Source organism: Lutjanus erythropterus, chromosome 14, assembly GCF_056507025.1.
Source record: "Lutjanus erythropterus isolate fLutEry1 chromosome 14, fLutEry1.hap2, whole genome shotgun sequence".
Taxonomy (NCBI): domain Eukaryota; kingdom Metazoa; phylum Chordata; class Actinopteri; order Lutjaniformes; family Lutjanidae; genus Lutjanus; species Lutjanus erythropterus.
This window is the reverse complement of record NC_139330.1, coordinates 13,592,390-13,612,396: the sequence shown is the minus strand read 5'-3', so window position 1 is coordinate 13,612,396 and position 20,007 is coordinate 13,592,390. Positions and strand designations below refer to the sequence as shown.

At 40.9% G+C, this 20,007-nt stretch overlaps 1 protein-coding gene across 2 annotated transcripts in view; it reads right to left on the bottom strand.

Annotated features, from left to right (window-relative positions):
• inpp5a (inositol polyphosphate-5-phosphatase A) overlaps positions 1 to 20,007 on the bottom strand; it is a 169,951-nt gene that overhangs the window by 34,701 nt on the left and 115,243 nt on the right. For both annotated transcript variants that reach the window (XM_084735789.1, XM_084735790.1), the window contains exon 9: positions 15,331 to 15,415. In XM_084735789.1, the coding sequence (XP_084591915.1) occupies positions 15,331 to 15,415 (85 nt within the window). The remainder of the gene's footprint in view (positions 1 to 15,330; positions 15,416 to 20,007) is intronic.

Here is a 20,007-nt window from a genome sequence, read left to right as displayed (position 1 = left end):
GAGACAGAGGATGAGTGGACAATGAGCTAACTATTCATTCTTCATTACCAGAGGCAGGGGACAGGGGCTCCCCTTTGTGTCAGCAGGGGCAGTGGCATTGTCAGAATGCGCCATTATTTTCTCGCTGCCACGCAAAGCGGGCCTGCCAGCTGAGTTAAGGTGTGCCAGCAGGGCTGGCAGGTTCAGTGTGAATTGCTTAGCACTCTGATCACTTTTCTTCCGTTCGCCACCGTTCATCACGCCCATCCCGCATGCATGATTGCGACATCTGCCCGAGCTGGGTAAAAGGGGGCATCCAAAGTAGGCAACAACAAATTCGGCCTCCTGCTTTCCTGCCAGCTATTACACAGGAAAGCCAGTAAATCAGCCGTGACCCTCCCCACCCGATCTGACTGGACACAAGCCAGAGTTATCCACTCCTCTCTCCCTGTGGCTGGCTAATTTAATGCTTCCAAACACTGTGGATTCATCATTGACACACACATCAGGACGAGGAGGTGAGAGTGGACACATTATCACCAGCGAAGTTAGCCTGTGTTTGACCTGTTGGTCAACAAGTGACCCTAGTAAACCTGGCCTGTGTCACCCCTAACAGCAAGTAACACACACACACAAACCGTCACCCCTTCCCATGAACTCGCTGAGCTGCGTGAGAGCTGACACGAGAGGGTTGATGGCAGTGTGTGCTTCGTAGGAGGTCTCCTAACCTGCCACGCCCTCGCCAAAAACGAGCTTGGAGAGGTAAGAGGGCGTGCAAGGTAGTGATAATGTGCCCTATTTATCTTGTGCATTATAACATCTGGGAAACTTCTCTAAAAACAATGGCGCGCATTGAGGGCTGCCATTCTGGCTTTACCTTCAGAAACTGGCCAAAAGCATTTGTCCCCTCGGAATGGATAATGGACAGGCCACAAATCATTCAGGACAACAGGATGGAGGGGTGTGTGCGTGTGAGAGAGAAACTGAATGTATGTGTATGTTTTGTGTGAGTGTGTGTGTGTGTGTTCCCCCCTGGTATTTAACTTCTCTGCTGGCCCATTCTGCAGGGCCCCGCAGGACAAATTGCCCTGCATGGTTGTCTTTGAGAGGCAGTGCAGCGCGCAGAGAAAGGGACAGGGCTGAAACACAGGGAACAGGCCTATAAAAATTCATCACTTTGACCCCGGCGACCTCCCACTCCTGGGGGGTTGCACCGACACACACACACACACGCGCACACACACACACACACACACACACACACACACACACACACACACACACACACACACAAAAGCACGCACTTGCTCACCAACGCAAACTCACAGTCAGAGCTGGGAGCAAATATTCTGAAATTATCTCTAAACGTTTTCTGTAAAGATTCAAACTAACAGAACTTAAACAAGACAAGTTGAGCCACAGAAGTGTACTAAGCCTCCTGATCTCTCCTTCTCTTTCTCTAACACATGCACACTAGCAGACACAATGGCCATGGAAAAGCCTTCTACACAGGAAAAGGCCACCAGATGCTTCATTGTGACTGTGTCTCTGTGTAAAGTAGTGGCAGTAAAAGGAGGGTGGGTTCTCCTGAGGCGTATTAGTCCCAGTAAGAGGAGGACATTGTCTCAGGCCCGGCTCTTGACACATTACTGCCACCTGTACAAAGAAAACCTAATGAGAGATTTAATCGGAGAAACCTCCCCTGCCACTTTTAGTCAGCACTTTGAAACCAACCGCGGCAGATGTCTGCAAGACTGTTTAACGTACCGGCTTCTCTTAACCTCTCAATAAGGCCATGCATGCTTAAATTGCTCAATAGGCACCTTAATGTGGTATTCATTTGAATGTTGTTAGCTGTGGCTGTTATGTTTCCAAAGGGGGGCTTTGGGATCTGAGGGTGTAGACCAGCAGCGCTATGGCTATTCATGTTTTTTTTTAACCCCTAAGACTTAAAAAGAGCATTCATCCTGTTAATGAGGAAACAAATTCACATCCAACCGCGAAACAATCATTGTAGCACATTTAAACATGGCCAACAGAAGAGCTATTGATATTGAATATAAACACTTACTAAGCACTTGAAAACATTGCACTCTCATTTAATTTACCTATCCCACCACAGCTCTGGCTGCGAATCAATTGCAGGAAACAGGCAGTGAGGTAATTTGTCGTTGCTGAGTCAATTACAGAATATCGAAGACCCAATCAGTGATTGGTGATTAGTGATGGTCCAATAGGAATGCAGAGTCGGTCGAGTTCATTACTCTGGCATTTCGAAAAAGCCTGGTTAGCACTATCAACAAGGCTAGAGCCCGACCGATGTGGGGTTTTTGGGGCTGATGCCGATATTAGAAAGTAAAAAATGACATCAGGGCACTGAAACAATGAAGATCTACTAGTACTTTTACTGATTCTAAATAACTATTTAAAAAAACACAAATAGAACAACTTGAATTTAGAAAAAGGAAAAAGAAATTACAGTCTGCATCATGTTAACATAAACACCAGTACGAATATAGACCTATATAGCTGTTCTAGGTTAGTATTGGCCTACCAATACATCAGTGTGGGTCAAAAAAAGACTAACTACGAACATGCAGCAGAGGTTCTTGCTTATGTTAGAAACTGTCAACTTATAAGACTAAGATTCAATCAATTAGGACAGCAAATAATGATAATTTCCATTGTCGATTGATCTGTCCATTATTTTTTAATTAATCAGTTAGTTGTTTGGTCTACAAAAGGTCAGAAAATGGCGAAAAATGTTAATCAGTGTTTCCCGAAGCCCAAGATGACGCGTTCAAGTTTACACTGGTTTGTCCACAAACCAAAGGATTCAGTTTACTGTCACAGAGGAGTAAAGAAACAGGAAAATATTAACAGTAAAGAAGCTGGAATTTTTCTGTCAAAAAATTACTCAAACAGATTAATCGATTATCAAAATAGTTGGCAATTAGTAGTCGACAACTAATCAATTAGTGATTAATGGCTGCAGCTCTACAATCATTGAACTGATTTTGATATTAAGAGTATTATAACAAAGATTTTTCCCTTTTCTTCTCCATAGCAACAGCTGAGCCACCGAGGCAGTTGATGGCTTTTTCAGGCAGGCAGGCAGGTGACCAGCTATCTTCCTTCCAGTGTGCACTGGGAGGAGAAGACCCTGGTGAGGCACAAAACCCTCCTCGCACACAAAGAACATTGATTCATTTGGAGCACCACCCTTTAATTTGTTTGCACCATTTCATCTAAATGATGTGCTTGTCCGCCGGGGTGAGAGAGAGAGGTGTAATTCAGCCAAGGAAAAGGGGAAGAGGAAGGTACAGGGGGAGGAGGAGGGTCTTGAAACCCCACCGCAGGGCGCTAGGCAACCATCTAGTGGGTGGGCTTTGTGATACATTTTACCAATTTTTCATGCCCATCCCTCTTGATGTGACCCCACTCAGGGCCTTTTATGCCCCTGACAGCTCTGCGCAGGAAAACATGCTGCCGCTCTGATAGCATGAAATCGGGAACAAAGACCCCCAGGGAGAGGAGAAGGGGGCCACCGAGGCACGCTGTGCTCCGGTCCCGCCTGGCTCTGGACACAAACAGATGTTAGGCCAGCCCCGGCTCTCTCTGCCCCCTGAAAGAGGAGGCCCTGTCGGAGAAATGGGCCTGAAATCCATTGTTTTGGGCCTCCTCTAAGACAAAAACTGGAGCCACTCCTTCTGAAAGGGCCCGGCAATATGGCCGTCACAGATAAATCACACAAGGGGGAGTGAGAGAAAGGCCCATGAATTCTCAATGTGGCCCTTAATGGGCCCTCTTAAATATGATGGGATATTTGTGCGTGGATGTGAATGGAGCCCAGCGACTTTTAATGTCAGAGGGCAGAGTTGTTTAAAAGCCCATGGTGCCAACAGTGGGTTTACAGCTGTGTTACAATGAGCCATTCTGTAAGAGCATCACTCTGCCGCAGACAGTAAAGAGTCACACTGGGAAACCTGTAAGCCAAGTTGTTTAAATAATCCTAGAAGTTCGACTGGTTTCCTCAACAACAGCAAAACATTTTATCATCACTCATCTGTTGTTCTTTTTAATGTGAGCCAAGGCAAACAAATGCCGGGGGGGTTCGAGGTGCAACAATTAATTGATTAGTCGTTCGCTATTATTTGTAAACCAGTACGTAAGATTTATGAGGGTTTGTTGGCAAAATATAGATATAAAATAATATTTTCATGAGTGTATATTCACATGAAAATAAGAATCATTGTCTTTTTGTTACCTTAGAATGAGCCATTTATATCTACAGAGGACGGAGGCTGCCATGGTGCAGGGCCATATTTCTACAGTAGCCCAGAACAGACAAACCAAACACTGGCTCTAGATACAGCCTTTCTTGTTTTCTGCAGGTGAGACAATGTGTTTGTCTGCAAGCTCTGCTGGTTGCCACTAAATCCTACACACTGGTAGCCACTTATTTTGATAATCCATTAGAGTAATTTTTAAGTAAAACAAATAAAATAAATAGACGCCAGAATTCTGATTGCATCTTCCCAAATGTGAATATTTTCTTGTTTCTTTACTCCTCTTGGAGAGTAAACTCATTATCTTTGAGTTGTGGACAAAACAAGACATAGGAGAACGTCATCTTGGGTTTTGGGAAACAGTGATCAACATTTTTCACCATTTTCTGAATCAACAACTCATCAATTAATCAAGAAAATAATCAACAGATTAACAGACAATTAATTGTTAGTTGCGGCACTAGTTAAGGCATCGCCTCATCTGAATTGGAACTGTGACTGACTTGTTGAGTGGGCTGTGGATTCAGCCATGTGCAGCCATTCTTATAGAGACTGCTTCTTTGCATATGCATTAGAGCTATAATGCTGGGAATAGCAATGGAGACAGTGTGTGTGCATGTCTGTGCACAACCCCCAGGGACAACATGTGTTATCTGGACAACCACTCCATCCTCCAGAGAAAGAAAGAAAAAAAAAAAAACAATTATTGTGCTCTGTCCTACAATGACTGAGAACTGCATTAGTCAAAAATAGACTGACATCATACAAGTTGGACACTATGTGCCAGGCACAAAGAGACCCCTATCTCACAGTTTATGCCACGTTTCATCTGGACTAAATAATAGCATCACTGTTAGCTGTTGCTGTTCCTCCTTGTGATTTCAAAGGCAGGGGGGACAACAGAAGACAAGACAAACCATCAATAAAGCGAGAGATAAAGGAAGACTGAACTGGGAGCCAAAGTTGATTATTCATGATTTATAGAGAGATTACATTGTTTAGAAAAAGTAGTGGATTAAATAAAAAGACAATGATTGAGTATTGAGTCCATTTGAATTGACAGACTGATCAGATTATTTACTAATAAGATTGAGAATATTTATATTGTATGCATAATCTTGACAACCACTTCATGCTTACTAAAAGATATGTAGAAACACATCATTTTAAACAAATTGTAAATAGCTTAAATTATATTATGCAAAACATTTCACATACACAGCCTTCTTACATGAAGTGTCTGGTACCCTTACAGCTCCAGAGGCATCATCCTTCAACATGCCTCTTTACCAGTTTGGTGTCCATGTGTTTGCAACATACCGTGAGGTTCTGGCTGATATACTGCACACAATCTGCTTTACAGAACCAAGTCAATACAAGACGGGTTTTTGTGAGATTGGAGCCCCCAGAAAGAGACTAAACATCTTATGTCTTTTCTTTGGTAGGCTTTTTCATGACCTCTTAAAGACAATTTAAAAATGACTGGATGTAAAACTAAAACAATCAGTAGAAACATAATCTGCAATAAATGTGATAATCAATTATTTTTTTCAGCAAACCTGCCAGAAAAAAAAAAAATCTGGGTCCAGCTTCTGAAATATGAATATTTGCTGATTAAGTTTTTTAGTTTAGTTGTGGCCCTAATTTGATGACATATGTTGTTGAGAGACAGAATTGACAGGTGACAAAATAAAAGAGGAGATAAATAACTGAAAGAATGAGCGAGTGAACATTTTTAGGAGAATGAGGGAGAACCACAGGAAATTTGGAGGAGCCCTGAGTTCCAACAAAAAGGTCATTGTTCAGGTGTGTGTCATTTTGGTTCAATGTTTTTTTTAGCTAACTTGCTTTTTCTGTCCCTATTGCATTAGCATAATGAGCTAAGCTAACATTAGCACAGCAGGATGGAGCATCAAACTGCGCTTAAATCGGTAAATTAAGACCGACTTCTAGAAAAACAAACGTAACACGGGTCGACAATTATATTAGAAAACATATTGCAAAAGGTTTGGGTCCACTATTTAATTGGGTATATGTTAAAACAAAGCATGCTTCATGGAAATTTTAGTAAGATTGTTAGCTTTATCAGCTGTTAATGTTAGTCACTTCATCCAGCGAATTACCATCTTATGAACAGTGATATAATTTTCCTTCATGGACTGTGCACTTTTTAGCCAGTATCAAATAGGTCTTGAATTGCATTCACAATTTGAGATGCATGATATGGATTTCTTTCAGCCGATACGATAACCAATAGTTACCTGCTTCTCATGGCCGATACCAATAAGATGACCAGTAATTTCATGTTTGTACTTTAAAAAGTTCATATTCCCTGTAGTTTATGCACACCTGAGGGAAAGAAAGGTTAAGATGAAATGAGCAAAGACGGATGATTTAATATTCCACATCTCTGACCGAATCAAATCTAACTGACATCAAAATGACAACAAACAGCTCAGTCTTCAAATGTTCATTTCTGTTTATAGAAGTTCATCAGCCGATAATTTATCAGCCCTAACATTTATCTTGCATCTCTATTCATAATGGTCTTAACAAAGTCTCAGAAAGTCTTAAATTTAACCAGCAGGAATCCTATCAAACTGTTTTGGGAGAAGGAGTGATGGTGCAGCAGTAGTGCACCAAAGGTGGAGTAAAAACGTTGTCTACAGCTGAAGATGAAAGCAGTGGTGAACGACTGAAGGGTAACTCAGGTTACATCCCTGACCGCGACCAACCCCAGGGGCCTACAAGGCAACGTGCCCTCCGAGGCCCTGTTAGTGCCAGGCTCTGCGCTCATCCTTGGCTTGGTTTGTCACGCCATCCCACCGTTGGCATGGTGTTCCCAGCTGCCAGTCACAGTGCCCACCCCCTCCAAGTACACAATGGCAATAGCATGGCTGGCGCCGGGCTCAAACGGCCTGTTGTTAATGAGCAGGACCAACAGAAGCCACTGCTTGTTCTTCATTTGCCAACGTTTTAATTATATGGACAGCGCTGCCATCAAAGCTGCATCGCTCAAGTTACGCCCTCATAGCTGAACTCTTTTTTTCCTCTGTGTCTTCAGCGTTGTATTCATTAGCATCGAAAGCAAACAGAGAGTAGTGAGAGAGAGAGGCGCTGTTGTCTAGAGGGAATAGTCTCCCTCTATATCCAGATGGGCTATCTGTGATATAATGGGCCCTCATTGTGATAGATTGGACTCTTCTAGCCAGATAATATGCCTTTATTGTATTGTAAGGAAACATCTCCATTGCAGGCTTCACCTGTGTGGCCATAAACAGGCGTGGGTCAAACAGAAGGTGCCAATAACTCTGTTTTAACTTGCATGGTGTGTAGTAAATGGGTGGGGTTTACTGCATCAGGACAATTGTGACAGTGTCAGGTGGGTTGTCTTTCACACAAAACTATATTGATTTAGTAAGCTACGACAAACCATGCAAAGGATTTGTCAATACAATTTGGTAATAAAGTAGTCAAATACAACACTCCAGTGCTTCCTCTCAGTAAGCAGAGCCTTACTAAAACTCCATGTTTGACAATAAATTAAGCAAAGAAGGAGAAGGCAACATTGTTACAACGTTGTCCTGAAGAATTACGACATAAAACTGTCAATTTTCTTGTAATAAGCTTCCCTTTTTAGTCAAAATCTGATTAAGTACACGAGGGCTGGTGGAGTATGTGTATGTACACATCTGTGACTCTGGGTTTAAATGCATGAGTGTATCTGGGAAACTGAAGGCAGCCAAGGAGGGTCGCAGTCCCCAGTGTCAGGGGTTCCACAGAACAGAGGCCCAATCAGTGCTGGCCCGCTGGTTAATGGATGGATGGCCCCCAAAATTAATTAGCCTGACTAATGTAGTGTACACTTAATTACACTGGCCGCCTTTTGATTTATTGCTGGCCAGATACACACATGCTAGTCAAAGTCAGGCTAAAAAGGGAAAATTGTTTACCCTTTACTGGCGCATATTATTTACCAAGACTGGGTTCAGCAGCCAGGACAATGGCCATCAACTATGTAATGAACTCTTGTTGGTTTCAACTAGAGGGAAAACACAAAGACTGTGGGTGACATGCACAGACAACATATTTACAGTTTCATTCCACTACTTAAACTGTGACACCTGCAGTATACATTAGGGATGTAGCAATATATCGAATAATGCAATATCAGAATAAAAAAAGTCCCACTACAACATCCAACTGTGACAATACCTACCATGATATTTCATTGCCAAAAACAATTCACGCCAATTGTTGGCACATGTTTAGATCATGGCTACTTTTATTTTATTTTTATTAAAGATGGACAGCAGAAGCACTTTAAAGGACCGGTGTGTAGGATTTAGTGGCATCTAGCAATGAGCTTGCTGATTGCAAACAAATCATCTCACCCTCCCCTTCCATGTGTGTAGGAGAACCTACAGTGGCCACAAATCTCATACAAAAACATAAGAGGGCCACTCTGGAGTGTTTGGTTTGTCCACTCCGGGTAGAAACATGGTTGTGCAACATGGCAGCCTCCATGGAAGAGGATCTGTGGACATAAAGGGCTCATTCTAAGGTCACAAAACCCCAACTATCCTTATTTTCAGGTGATTATGCACTAATGAAAACATACTTATGAATATTATATTCTATTTCTGCTATATTCTGCCAATAAATTCCCCTAAATCTTATGTGCTGGATGGAAGGAAAATTACACAGAAAATTAACAATACCAAGTGAGGACAAGTCCTACACTGTAAGTTGATCAGCTCTTTATAACTGTAAAGTTAAGGCCATTGTCCTGAAAACAAAGGCAAACTGCTACATAAATGCACACTCTGGGGTTGGAGTTAAGTGACTGCCCGCCAGACTACCTTCTGTTAAAAACATCTACGTCTTCTACAAGCTTATTAATGATCTCTTACGGCTCATAAAAAGACACTTACTCATTGGGCATTAATTTGAAATCTTATTAACGTGAAATGGGCATACAAAAAAATCATTTATTCATGATTTATTACTGTAAATATATTACAGATTTCTTCTTTAAACCAGTCTTTGACTCTAACTTTTTTCACACTTGATCAAGGCAATCATGTTTCTTCCAAAATACAAATTTAGCATCTATAAACAGAAGATTACAGATGTGCAAAAGTAGCAAAGCAACCCTCCCATCCTCTTATGTAGAGCATCTTGCACATATGTCGCAATAAACACAAATAAATAAAAGATGGCAGATTTGTGACAGAATGTATCTTTAATATGTCTTCAGAAACATTGCTTACTTATATCTCTTTCTCTCTTGTCATGGGTGTATGCATTGAGTAACTCCACAGTGTGAAAAATGAATGATCTATCATGCTGGCCTGTCATTACTGAGCATTTTACAACATTCATTAGGAGTGGGGCTAGTCTAGGGCCCCACCTTTAATTTCATGCTGCTCAAGCGAGAGAAAGGACACAGGACAAAGGAAGGAAGATTGATGCCTGGTCCGGCCCTCTGCACCTCCTGCAGAGGCAGACAGGGGGCGCTGATCCAAACCTCTGTCCAGTCAGTGAGAGGCCAGCTAGCCTAATGAAATCTGTCCATAGCAGCAGATCAGGCCCAATTAAAACAGCCCCACACCATGTCACGGGGACAGTAGATCAAGTCAGCAATTAACCTTCCTGCTGGCCTCTATCAATCCTTAAATTGGAGCCGGCCGGCCAGCAGCATACAATCTCTGCAGATATTAAATTTACATTCTATTAAGTTTAATTAGGAGGGATTTTAAATATACTAGGAGTCCAGGCACGGAGCCCTGAGCCTGTCATCGACACCGCTGATTCACAGCCACCGGCCACCTCGAGGAACACACACATACATATATACTCTCACGCACACCGCTGTACACCTTATACCACCTTCTGACTGAAGCATGTAACCAAAAAACCTGTTTGCTGTAGGTGTGAAAGTGTCAACAGGGGCTACTGCTCAGCCTTGGTCTGACTGAGTTTCTATAATAAGATTCTGAGGTTTCTGTATGATGATTATTGTAACCTTATTGTTAATATAAACATGATACATATTGTGACTTGGGTTTCTGTGGGACTTATTTTATCCTGCACAACTGACCATTATGTCCTTTTTCAAAAGGCTTGTCATCAAACTTCTGCTGTAATTCTGATCACTTATACCTGCAACACTGTTATCTACTACTGTCCTCCCCATCACACTGATTAAAGTTCATCTGAAGACATGAACTGTAAACAAGTCTTATTAAATGCCTTTTAAAAACATTTTAGCTTAAGGCATTGCAAACTAAAAGTGTATGACAGGTTAATAAATGAATAAATGTTAATCATACTGCAGCAGATACAAACCAGATACCGGAGGAGTTAAACAGTTTTCTAACAGGAAACAGATTTTTATGTGTGATTGAGATCAATGTAAGATGTCCATATGCATGCAAGTTAAATTTGGAACTTTTTAAGATTTGTTAATGCAACTGTTCAATTAAATTTAAGGCCAATTCTATTATTAAACTAAACATCAAATATGAAAATACAGGCATACTCTTCTGCATGAAACACAATTGGTGTTAGTTTGAAATTATAAGATAAGCAAAATGGTAATAACTGGTTGAGTTAAAGAACGTTTGTCCAAATAAATTATATATAATGTGAAAGAAAAACATTTTTCCTTCATAATATGAATTACTACAATTGTCTTGCAGCCAGACCCTGAATTTAAGTTACATCCAGGTAGAATCCCCACTTTCTATGCTGAAAGTCATTTAGACCTCTGTATTATTATCATGTCTCTATTTTTATAGTTCATACATTGATTTTAAATAAAAAGGTAAAGACAGATGGTCTGTTGTAATAATGAATCTAGTCAACTTCCTTGTGTAGACTGGACTGATGACTGCCCCACTTGTTTAAGTCTTTTGCCCATATATTCATAGAGTTTGACAGCTGTTTATCTGAAAATGTTTTCTGCACATTATTTATCCAGTATTGTTACTTCTATTTCTATTCTAAATAGGAAAGAAGGAAGGCTGCACGATGCAAATCACCAGTTCAAGTTTACGTACAATGGCATGAATGACAGCAAATCTCACTCACGTCATGCCCTTCAGGCAGACGCTGCAGTGGGCACCACGGGACAAAGTTTGCAAACACAAACAGCAAAACCCTAAAAGACTGTAACAGGATAACAGAGGCTTTCAAATTAAATCCTGCAGATTTTGCCAAAGATTAAATCTGCAAGCATTTTGCACTTGGAGTGAATTTTAGACCAAAGCTTACAGCATTCAATAAATCAATATTTAACTCCTTCCCAAACAGAATTTAATACTATTAAGACTATTAAGGCCTTTTATTATTAAATGTGAATTTAAGACAATTTAAGACTTTTCAATAATAAAATGCTTAAAATGTCAACTGTTCACAACTCACTGCCCGTGTTCTTCACTGTAATAACATTTTCCCAGAACATTTGTGATGAGACCTGTAGGTTCCCGACCACCTTCCAGCCCTTTAACAGCAACTTTCGTTATATACACAATGACCATTAAGATGATTACAAAGCAGTAGATTTTGCGCTAACATGGTGAGCATTGTGAGCCAAGTCTCTAACAGATGTCTTTGGTCTCTCCTTGAAAACTTAAAAGTCAAGTCTCAGATGCTCGGTGTTAGGGTCCCTTTAATTGCAACAGGTCTCCAGTCTGCGCTGCGTCTTTAGTCAGTTAATCACTTCTCCTTGAATGTGGCTTGAACATGAGCGCTCGATGAGGGATTAAAAGAAATCACAGGCAGCACATCAACAAGTGGACTGTGACATATCTGATGCGCCAGACCAAATCTTTAAAACCATTCCTTTGTGGTTTCCTGTTTTATCAGCACCGATGCAAAGCATGATCAAGCCAAAGCATGATCAGACCCATGGGAGAGGAGAGAGAAGGTTGGTGGGGACTGGACCACCTCCAGGCTGCTCAGCCCTAGCATTAGTCTCCACGTGGCTGTGTCCTTTGTCTGCCAGTCAAAGGGCCGCTGAATGGGGGTCAATTGAAACCAATTCCCTCTGTCGGACACAATTAATGGGGTTGCCCGGACCGGGCAGAAGGGGGGCTGCCGCGGGCCTTTGGTTACTGATCCTGCCGCACAAGCATGCCAGGAATTTGCCACCTGGAATTTGCCCTGTGACAATAACAAACCCACCCCCTTCCAAACCCACCTCCTTTTCTGTACACACATGGATACATCCTAAAATATCCGCTGTCCCATCCACCCACCCACAAGGCAGGATGGGTGACGGGGGAGTGGCTAGAGGTTGTCCACAGTCTAGTCACCCACAATGGACCAGAGACAGAGAAGAAGAGAGAAGTGGTGTAGCGTGCAGCTGTAGAGAAATGTACTGGAGTATTTTCTGATCCAATGACTCCCAAAGTGGGGCCTAGTGATCCCCCTGGGTGCTTGAGTGTTGTCCCTGGTGTTCAACAAAGTAAAAGGCAAGTAGTTTAATTTTGCCTTTATTTCATCCATTCAACAATGCAAAAATGTCTATTCATCTACATCGTTTTTTTTGGACCCTTTCCTATCGATTTAAATGTAGAAAGAGAACAGTAATAAAGCAAAAAAATGAGACTCTCAGACAGTGAGAATGAGGGCCGGCCTCTCTGTGTCTGAATCAATCTTCAGATAAGTATGGACGATCGATCCACCACCAGCCCATCTACAGTTAAGCACCTCAGTGGATGTGCACTAATTGTCCTGCTGACATTAATTGTCATTAAAGGGCTTAAAACGGCCTCCCGCCTGTGAGTTACATCCCGTGCTAAGGTTGCAACCCATTTGTTTATTGGTGATGTCACAGCTCCCTCTGCCACTAACGCACAGGTCACTGTTAAATCAGACAGGTTGACCACCGCGCAGGACGGCTTTATATGAAGCAGTGCAGCCCCTCTAACGACGCATTTCACACACAGATGACATCATCAGCCTTTTCTGTTGTCCCCATTAAATGGTCGGTATGTTTGAGGACCTCTCATTAAGCTGAAGGGAAAATGTCTAGGGGTGTGTGTGGATTATGCCACGGCCAACAGCTCTAACTTCCTGAGGGGAAGTCTAAAAGCCCCCCCTGCGTTGGTGCCACACCCCTTTAAATGGGCTGAATCAATCAGATTCATCTGGCCTAACAAATTGGTTTGTGTGTGTGTATTTGTGTGTGTGTGTATTCGCTCTGGATGTGAATGTGTATGTGAATGGGGGCCAAGGTGCATAAGAAAGGAGCCGTGTGGAGGGGAGAGGGGGCAGAGATGGACACACACCGATGCAAGCCTAACACATCCCTGGAAAAGGGGTCACGACCCCTACTGCACTCAAACAGCATTTCAGAGTGGTAGAGACATGGAGAGGGTGAGTGCTTACCTACCACAGAGCAGCACAGACAAGACAGGGGACATGAGGAGAGAGTTATCTAGATTAGCTATACAGGATAAACACAGAATCATCTCATCTGACTTGGTCTGATTGGATGCTTTCCTTTCAGATTAATGCATCCATGATGCTTGCCAGTATTGGCATTGAAAACACACATTTCTTATAAAACCAAATAACATTTTGTACACTGTAATATGTAGAACACAGTGCATATTATCACTGCAATCCTGATGACAGCCTATAATTGATATAGAATCCCTGCAGAGACCTAAATGTGTGTCAGATGACATTTAATTGCAGAAGTTGACTTCTGAATAGCCTCAGTGTTTGCACATCTGCTGCTATGGATTCTGTACTTGGATTTATTATCTCTAAAGCAACGCATGTTCACATGATCAGGCAGTTAATATGACCCAATTACAGATCCAAAATCAAATGCACTGCACAAACTTTGAGGCAATCGATCAATGCCCCTGATAGATTGCTGATCCAACTAAACTGGTCATCCCATAGTGTTGTTTTACTGCCCACCTAGTGGTTGGATGGCTAAACTACAAAAGGTCTCTTCTGGTGCGCCACACAGAGTGAAGCCCTTCCTAAGTCATTTGAGCAAAACCCCTCCATTCAGAAAGCCTTCCCTCCTCTTCCCTTCTCCCCTGAATGGGGTTCTGGTTGGACTGAACAATGCCCACACCTTGAACAGGCCCACTGATTCGAGGGCCATTGTGCTGGAGAGGAGGAAGAGGATCGGCCAACAAGTGGCTCTCCCACTCTGTTATCACAGGACACCGCTGTCTGCGGTGGGCCTTTATGACTTGTTATGCCGCTAAGCCCCCCATCTCCTCGTGGAGAATGCTGAATGACTGCACTACCTTGGCTCTCACTGGCCTCATTTGCACCAAGAAAAGGAGGGGAGGAGGAGGAGGAGGAGGAGGAGGAAGAAAGAGGGGAGGGAGGGAGCAGGAGAGGAAGGGAGAGAGAAAGAGCAGTGAATGGCACCATAACATAACAATGCACTTGGAGGCTCAGTTGGCAAACACAGCTGGGCCAGCAACAGTGAAGCGTTTAATGAGTCATAACTCTAAAGAGACAGTGGGCTACTAAAAACACTTTTACTATATTGCAGTCTTTTGCTAATACACACAAACACACGCACTTTATATTACTATGAGTTTGACAGTACTTAACCACATATGTTTATAGTATATTAGCATACAGTTGTGCACATATTCTGCACAGATAATCTATAGAATTAGTCTTTGTCATTAATTTGTCAGATGCAATATCCACGGCTAGGTGCCTTCAATACTCCTATGGTAGCCATTGAATTGCTTCAGTACTATCAAGTATCAAACACTGCCTTGTCATTTGATACCAAATTCTGATACCTAAAAAAAATTGACAGTTATTTATATTTTATAGTCCAGTAGTAATAAGTGAGCAGAATAAAACAGAAACAGTTTCTACAGCTGCTTCCAGGTCTTTGAACAGCTTCTTCCTTTAAAGTGGATAATTATACTGCAATGAATAATGTAATTTTCTTTATGTTAAAATAGATTTTTATAAAATTGGTATATAAAAAATATATCGTTCCAGAACTGGTATTGAAGCCAAGGTATCAAACATTTCGAGAAATACAAGAAACACTCACCTCAATCACCTGCCTAGAGTCCAACCTGAAGTTAAAGTCCCCAAAGACAAAATATGGCACCTTCTCATACCGCTGGTCCGTGATCCTGAAAAACATCACAACAATTTGTCAGTGGGAATGTTTAAAACAACTATCAAAAACTCTGTGACGGTGCTGGCACATCTGGCAGTGGAAAATCATCATTCATAACGACCTCAAGTTGTAAACATACATTTTAAATAACACTAAAGATCCTGAAAACCAGAATCTTGACAAACATTACCATTAGTTAGTCAGAGAGTTTTCAAGCTGTCATTTGATGATTCCCCTGACTGACCTCAGGGTATTTAGTTCATGAGGGCCACAGCACCACCTGGTGGTCTGAACACTTTGATCAGAGCATTTTCACCTTCACAGAGCAGGGACAGTGACTTCTTGTAAAGCATTCTGACATCTTTTTGTGGTCTGATACTATCTTTTGGTACATGGGTTTGACAGTAGTCATTATTTGTCACATTTCACACAAGATATGGATTTAAGGATTGGACAGAGAGAAAAAAATGTATAAATATGCTATTTGAAATGCACATTTTTAAGAAAAACAGGAGATTAAGACATATATAGGTGCTAAACATCTTGCAAAAAAGATGTCTTGGAAAAAAAACTAAAATCCGTACAAATGGTTTGTAATGACTGAGATTAAACCCTGAAAAATGGATTTCCCAGAGCAATTTTCCCTCTGAAAACCAGGTATTATTCATTTCTCGTGATATGTTCAACGCATAAATTTCAATTTCTTATGTGCCACCGTTTACAAAAAATAAATTCATGAGAAAGTAAAACAGCTCAGAGATCACATCATCCCTGCATGTTATGTTCAACTGTTGTAACTTGTCTCCTCTGCGTGTTTCTGAATACACTCGGGGTCCCAGTTAATGTGCTTTCAGTTCAAACTGTTGATTCTCAGCTGACACCACAATTAAATTAATGAATTTTGATAATTTCCGTTGATAATCTGCTTTGATGGCAAAGAAAATTCACTTTACTGAACTGAGCAAAGGGAGAGTGAACCAGCCTCAACCCCGGAGAGATAAATTCTGAAGATATGTTGGTTCTGTAGCCAGTGGTGACATGAGGCAACTGCCTCAGAGAAAGATAAGATCAACTGACTCTGTAGATTTGTTCATGGGCTTATGGGTTTAGACCAACAGTCAGAAATAAACTTATATATATATTAAAGGACTCTATACACCCATGCTGCTACAGGCTCCACTTCAGCTGGAGCTCATTATTGATTAATCTGATTCACGATTAATCAACAATTAAATATCAAAAAACTGTGGAAAAGTACTCTGCAATTTTCTAATTGACGTCTTAAAATACTTTCTTTTGTCCAACCAATAGTTCAAATCCCAAAGACTCCTCATTTACTGTCTTAAATGACAAATAAAAGCAGCAAACTCTTATATTTGAGAAGCTTGAACCAGCAAATTGTGACATTTTTTCTTGAAAAATTACTGAAACTATTAATCAGTTATATGTTAATGTTAATGTTAATGATTAATCATTCACTGATCAACCTCAATTAACATTATAAATGCTATAAATGTTCATTCTAAATATATTAATCAATAATTATTCAGTTTTCTAGAAATGGTAGTAATTGCTCCTCATATGATATTGTTTTCTCTAGAGATAAAGAGACTTAAACTCAAAATTAAAAAAAAAAAAAAAAAAAAAAACAGAACAAAATGAAGATAAGAAAAAAGAGAAAAAAATCTTTGAGTTATTTGATTTTGATAAATCAATAGTATTTTTAAGTACTTGTTAAGGAAAATGCACAACTAATCAATTAATCGTTGCAGCTTCTACTACAACTACAACTTAAGTGACTCTTGATTGTGCTCTTTTAATGTCGACTAGGCGTATTTTAATGCTGCATATTTTATTATCTCTTATCTTTTAATGCTCTCCATGCTTGCTTTTTTAAACCTGAGAGTATAATGTCAGAGGATTCATAGAGTATAGATTCCCTCTGTCATGGACTACTTCCAAATCTCCAGAACCTCACCACAGCGCCAGCATCCCAGTGCTCTAAAAAAAAAAAAAAATGCACCTAAGCGACATATAATTAACTCCTATGCCTCATCACCTACTTAAAAGTGGCTCTCTACAGAGCAGAGATAGGAAATTAAGGTGGACGTAGCACAGCCTCTTGTGTAATTAATGATTCAGGATGCTTGGCTCGCTATCTCCACTAACCGCGCGGATAAATCTCACCGTCGACTTCCCAGGCTCAGATAACAATATATTTATGGGGCCGTAAAGAGAGAAGAAGCCTCTTCTTAGCGGTGGGTCTCGGCTCTGGGCGGCTGTCGTAAAGCATGGCCACTTCTTCTCTATGAGGCAGAGACAGGGAATGGCAGGGAGGCGAAGGTGACTGGAGTAAGGAGGCGGGGGAACACAGCTATTATATTAAATAGAGAGTATGTAACTTTGACATCCCATTATATTAAACAGAAAATAGATCATCTTTCTACACCACAGGATTTTCAAGTGGGGTCAAAAGAAAGATGGGAACAGCATCGAGAATTTCATCTCCAAAATAATTGATGTAATTATTAATTTCCAAGACTGTCCCATCTATATGATGGACATCTGCTTCACTCTTTCCTGCAGTTATGCAATGAACACTTCAAATAGAGATCTGACATTTTTATCCATTATTTGAATAATATGAAGTTGCAATTTACACTGTAAATAATCATTTTTTCAAGTATTTGATTAAGGGTTTGGTTTAAGAGGTGGGAAGTAACAAATACAAGTACAAATACTTTGTTACTGCACTAAAGTAGAGTTTTCAGATATCTTTACTTATTTACTTATCTATTTTTCTGACAATTTTTCACTTTTACCCCCTTCATTTTAACACAAATATCTGTACTTTCTACTCTTTACATCTACACAGGCATGTTGCTTTGCAGGAATGTGGAGGAAAGAAGTTGAATCAGTGCCTCTACATTTGCCAGATTTTTTTTACACAAATATCTGTACTTCTACCTGAGCAAAGAATGTGTACATGCACCTCTGTTGGTTTGCAGAATATAAGATATATATTGAAAAAGTACAATTATGTCCTCAGATGACTTGTTTGTCAAACTAACAGTCCAAAGAAAGTTTACTGTCATGGACAAGAAAAGCAGCAAATCATCACATTTAAAAATGTGTAACTAGTGAATCTTTGCCATGTTTGTTAAAAAAATTAACCTCAACGATTACTTTTTTGTAGCTCAAATCATTTCATTGACTTCTCACTTAAGTTCTACTCACAGAGAAGACCTCTAGTTTGATGGTTCTAGTGTCAAACATTACCAGCAAAGCAAATGGTTATTGATGTGGCAGTATCATAAAAAAGCTTTTGATAACTGGCATAAGAAGTTAGACCAAATACATTTACAGAAAACATCTTGACTGCCCCCTGGTGGCTGGCTACAGTACACGTCATAAACCCCGCCCCCTACATGTTAGTAGATAGGACATGGACCAAAAAAAGCACAAAGTCAAATTAATATTTTTCTAACATGGTTTTCGTCTTTTTAGATCATTCATATCACACTGATGTATCTGTATGTGTTAATTAATCAGATATTTGGAGCAAGAAGAGGCTTTCATGCCATGATTGACAGCTGAGCTCTGCTTCTGACTGGCCAGCTGTGTGGGCGGGAACTCAAAAGTCTGGCTCCAACACTGATCACTGCCGCGCAAACTCTGGGTCCAAATGACGTTACCTGCGTAAGATGGCAGCACTCGTGTCCAGGATATTTTGGCTTCATTTTTGCGCAGTGGGAGGAAGTGGAGCTGTGTCGTCCATCTTAATTTACGACAATGGTAAGGACACTCGTGGACATATGACAGCTGTTGCTGTATTTTAGTTTAATTGAGATCATCTGGACAACACAATTCCTGCACTGCTCACTGTATATCACTTCTGAGCTAATCAACCTGTGTCACTACTCACATGCTAACAGTTATACAGACTTTATGTGTGAGCAGTGGCTCATTTATACACTCAAACTGGGGCTAACGTCAGTAATGACCTTACATCGTGGTGCTAAGAGACTCAGCTCTATTCAAACAGGGTTAGTGGCCAGTTTATCCCACTGGCTTGAATGGAGGGCAGTAAAATGGCTGTACACAGGCGTCAGTGCAGTTGTTATAGGCGTGGGAACTCATGTATTCCTTGTGCTAATAGAGAATTTACAGCGCCTGTTGTTTTGACTGAAGACTAAGCAAAGCAAATCAAACTCTGCTTTACTTTGTTTCGATAAGTAATTTGTGCATGTGCAGATCAGACAACGCAATATAAAAATTCATATATATATATATATAAAATAATAAAAGAACTGGTTTAAAGATGAGTGAGAAGAAGAGAAAGGAGTGGAAAAATCTCCCGAAAATAAAAAAGGAGTGGGTGAAAACTAAGAGAGTGTATGTGTGTTTCTCCTCTTCTTCCTCTATGTCCTGTAGCTTTATCCCACTAACAGCCATGTCTAATACCCGCGGCCTGGCTGTTTTGTCTGCTGCTCCAAGGTATCAGCCACAGGTCAGAAGGTAACACTCTGTTTACACGATCATTTCCTAAAGCACTCATGGTGACCCGCTGGTGTGAAAGTCGACTTTTTTCTTGGCCTTTGTCGG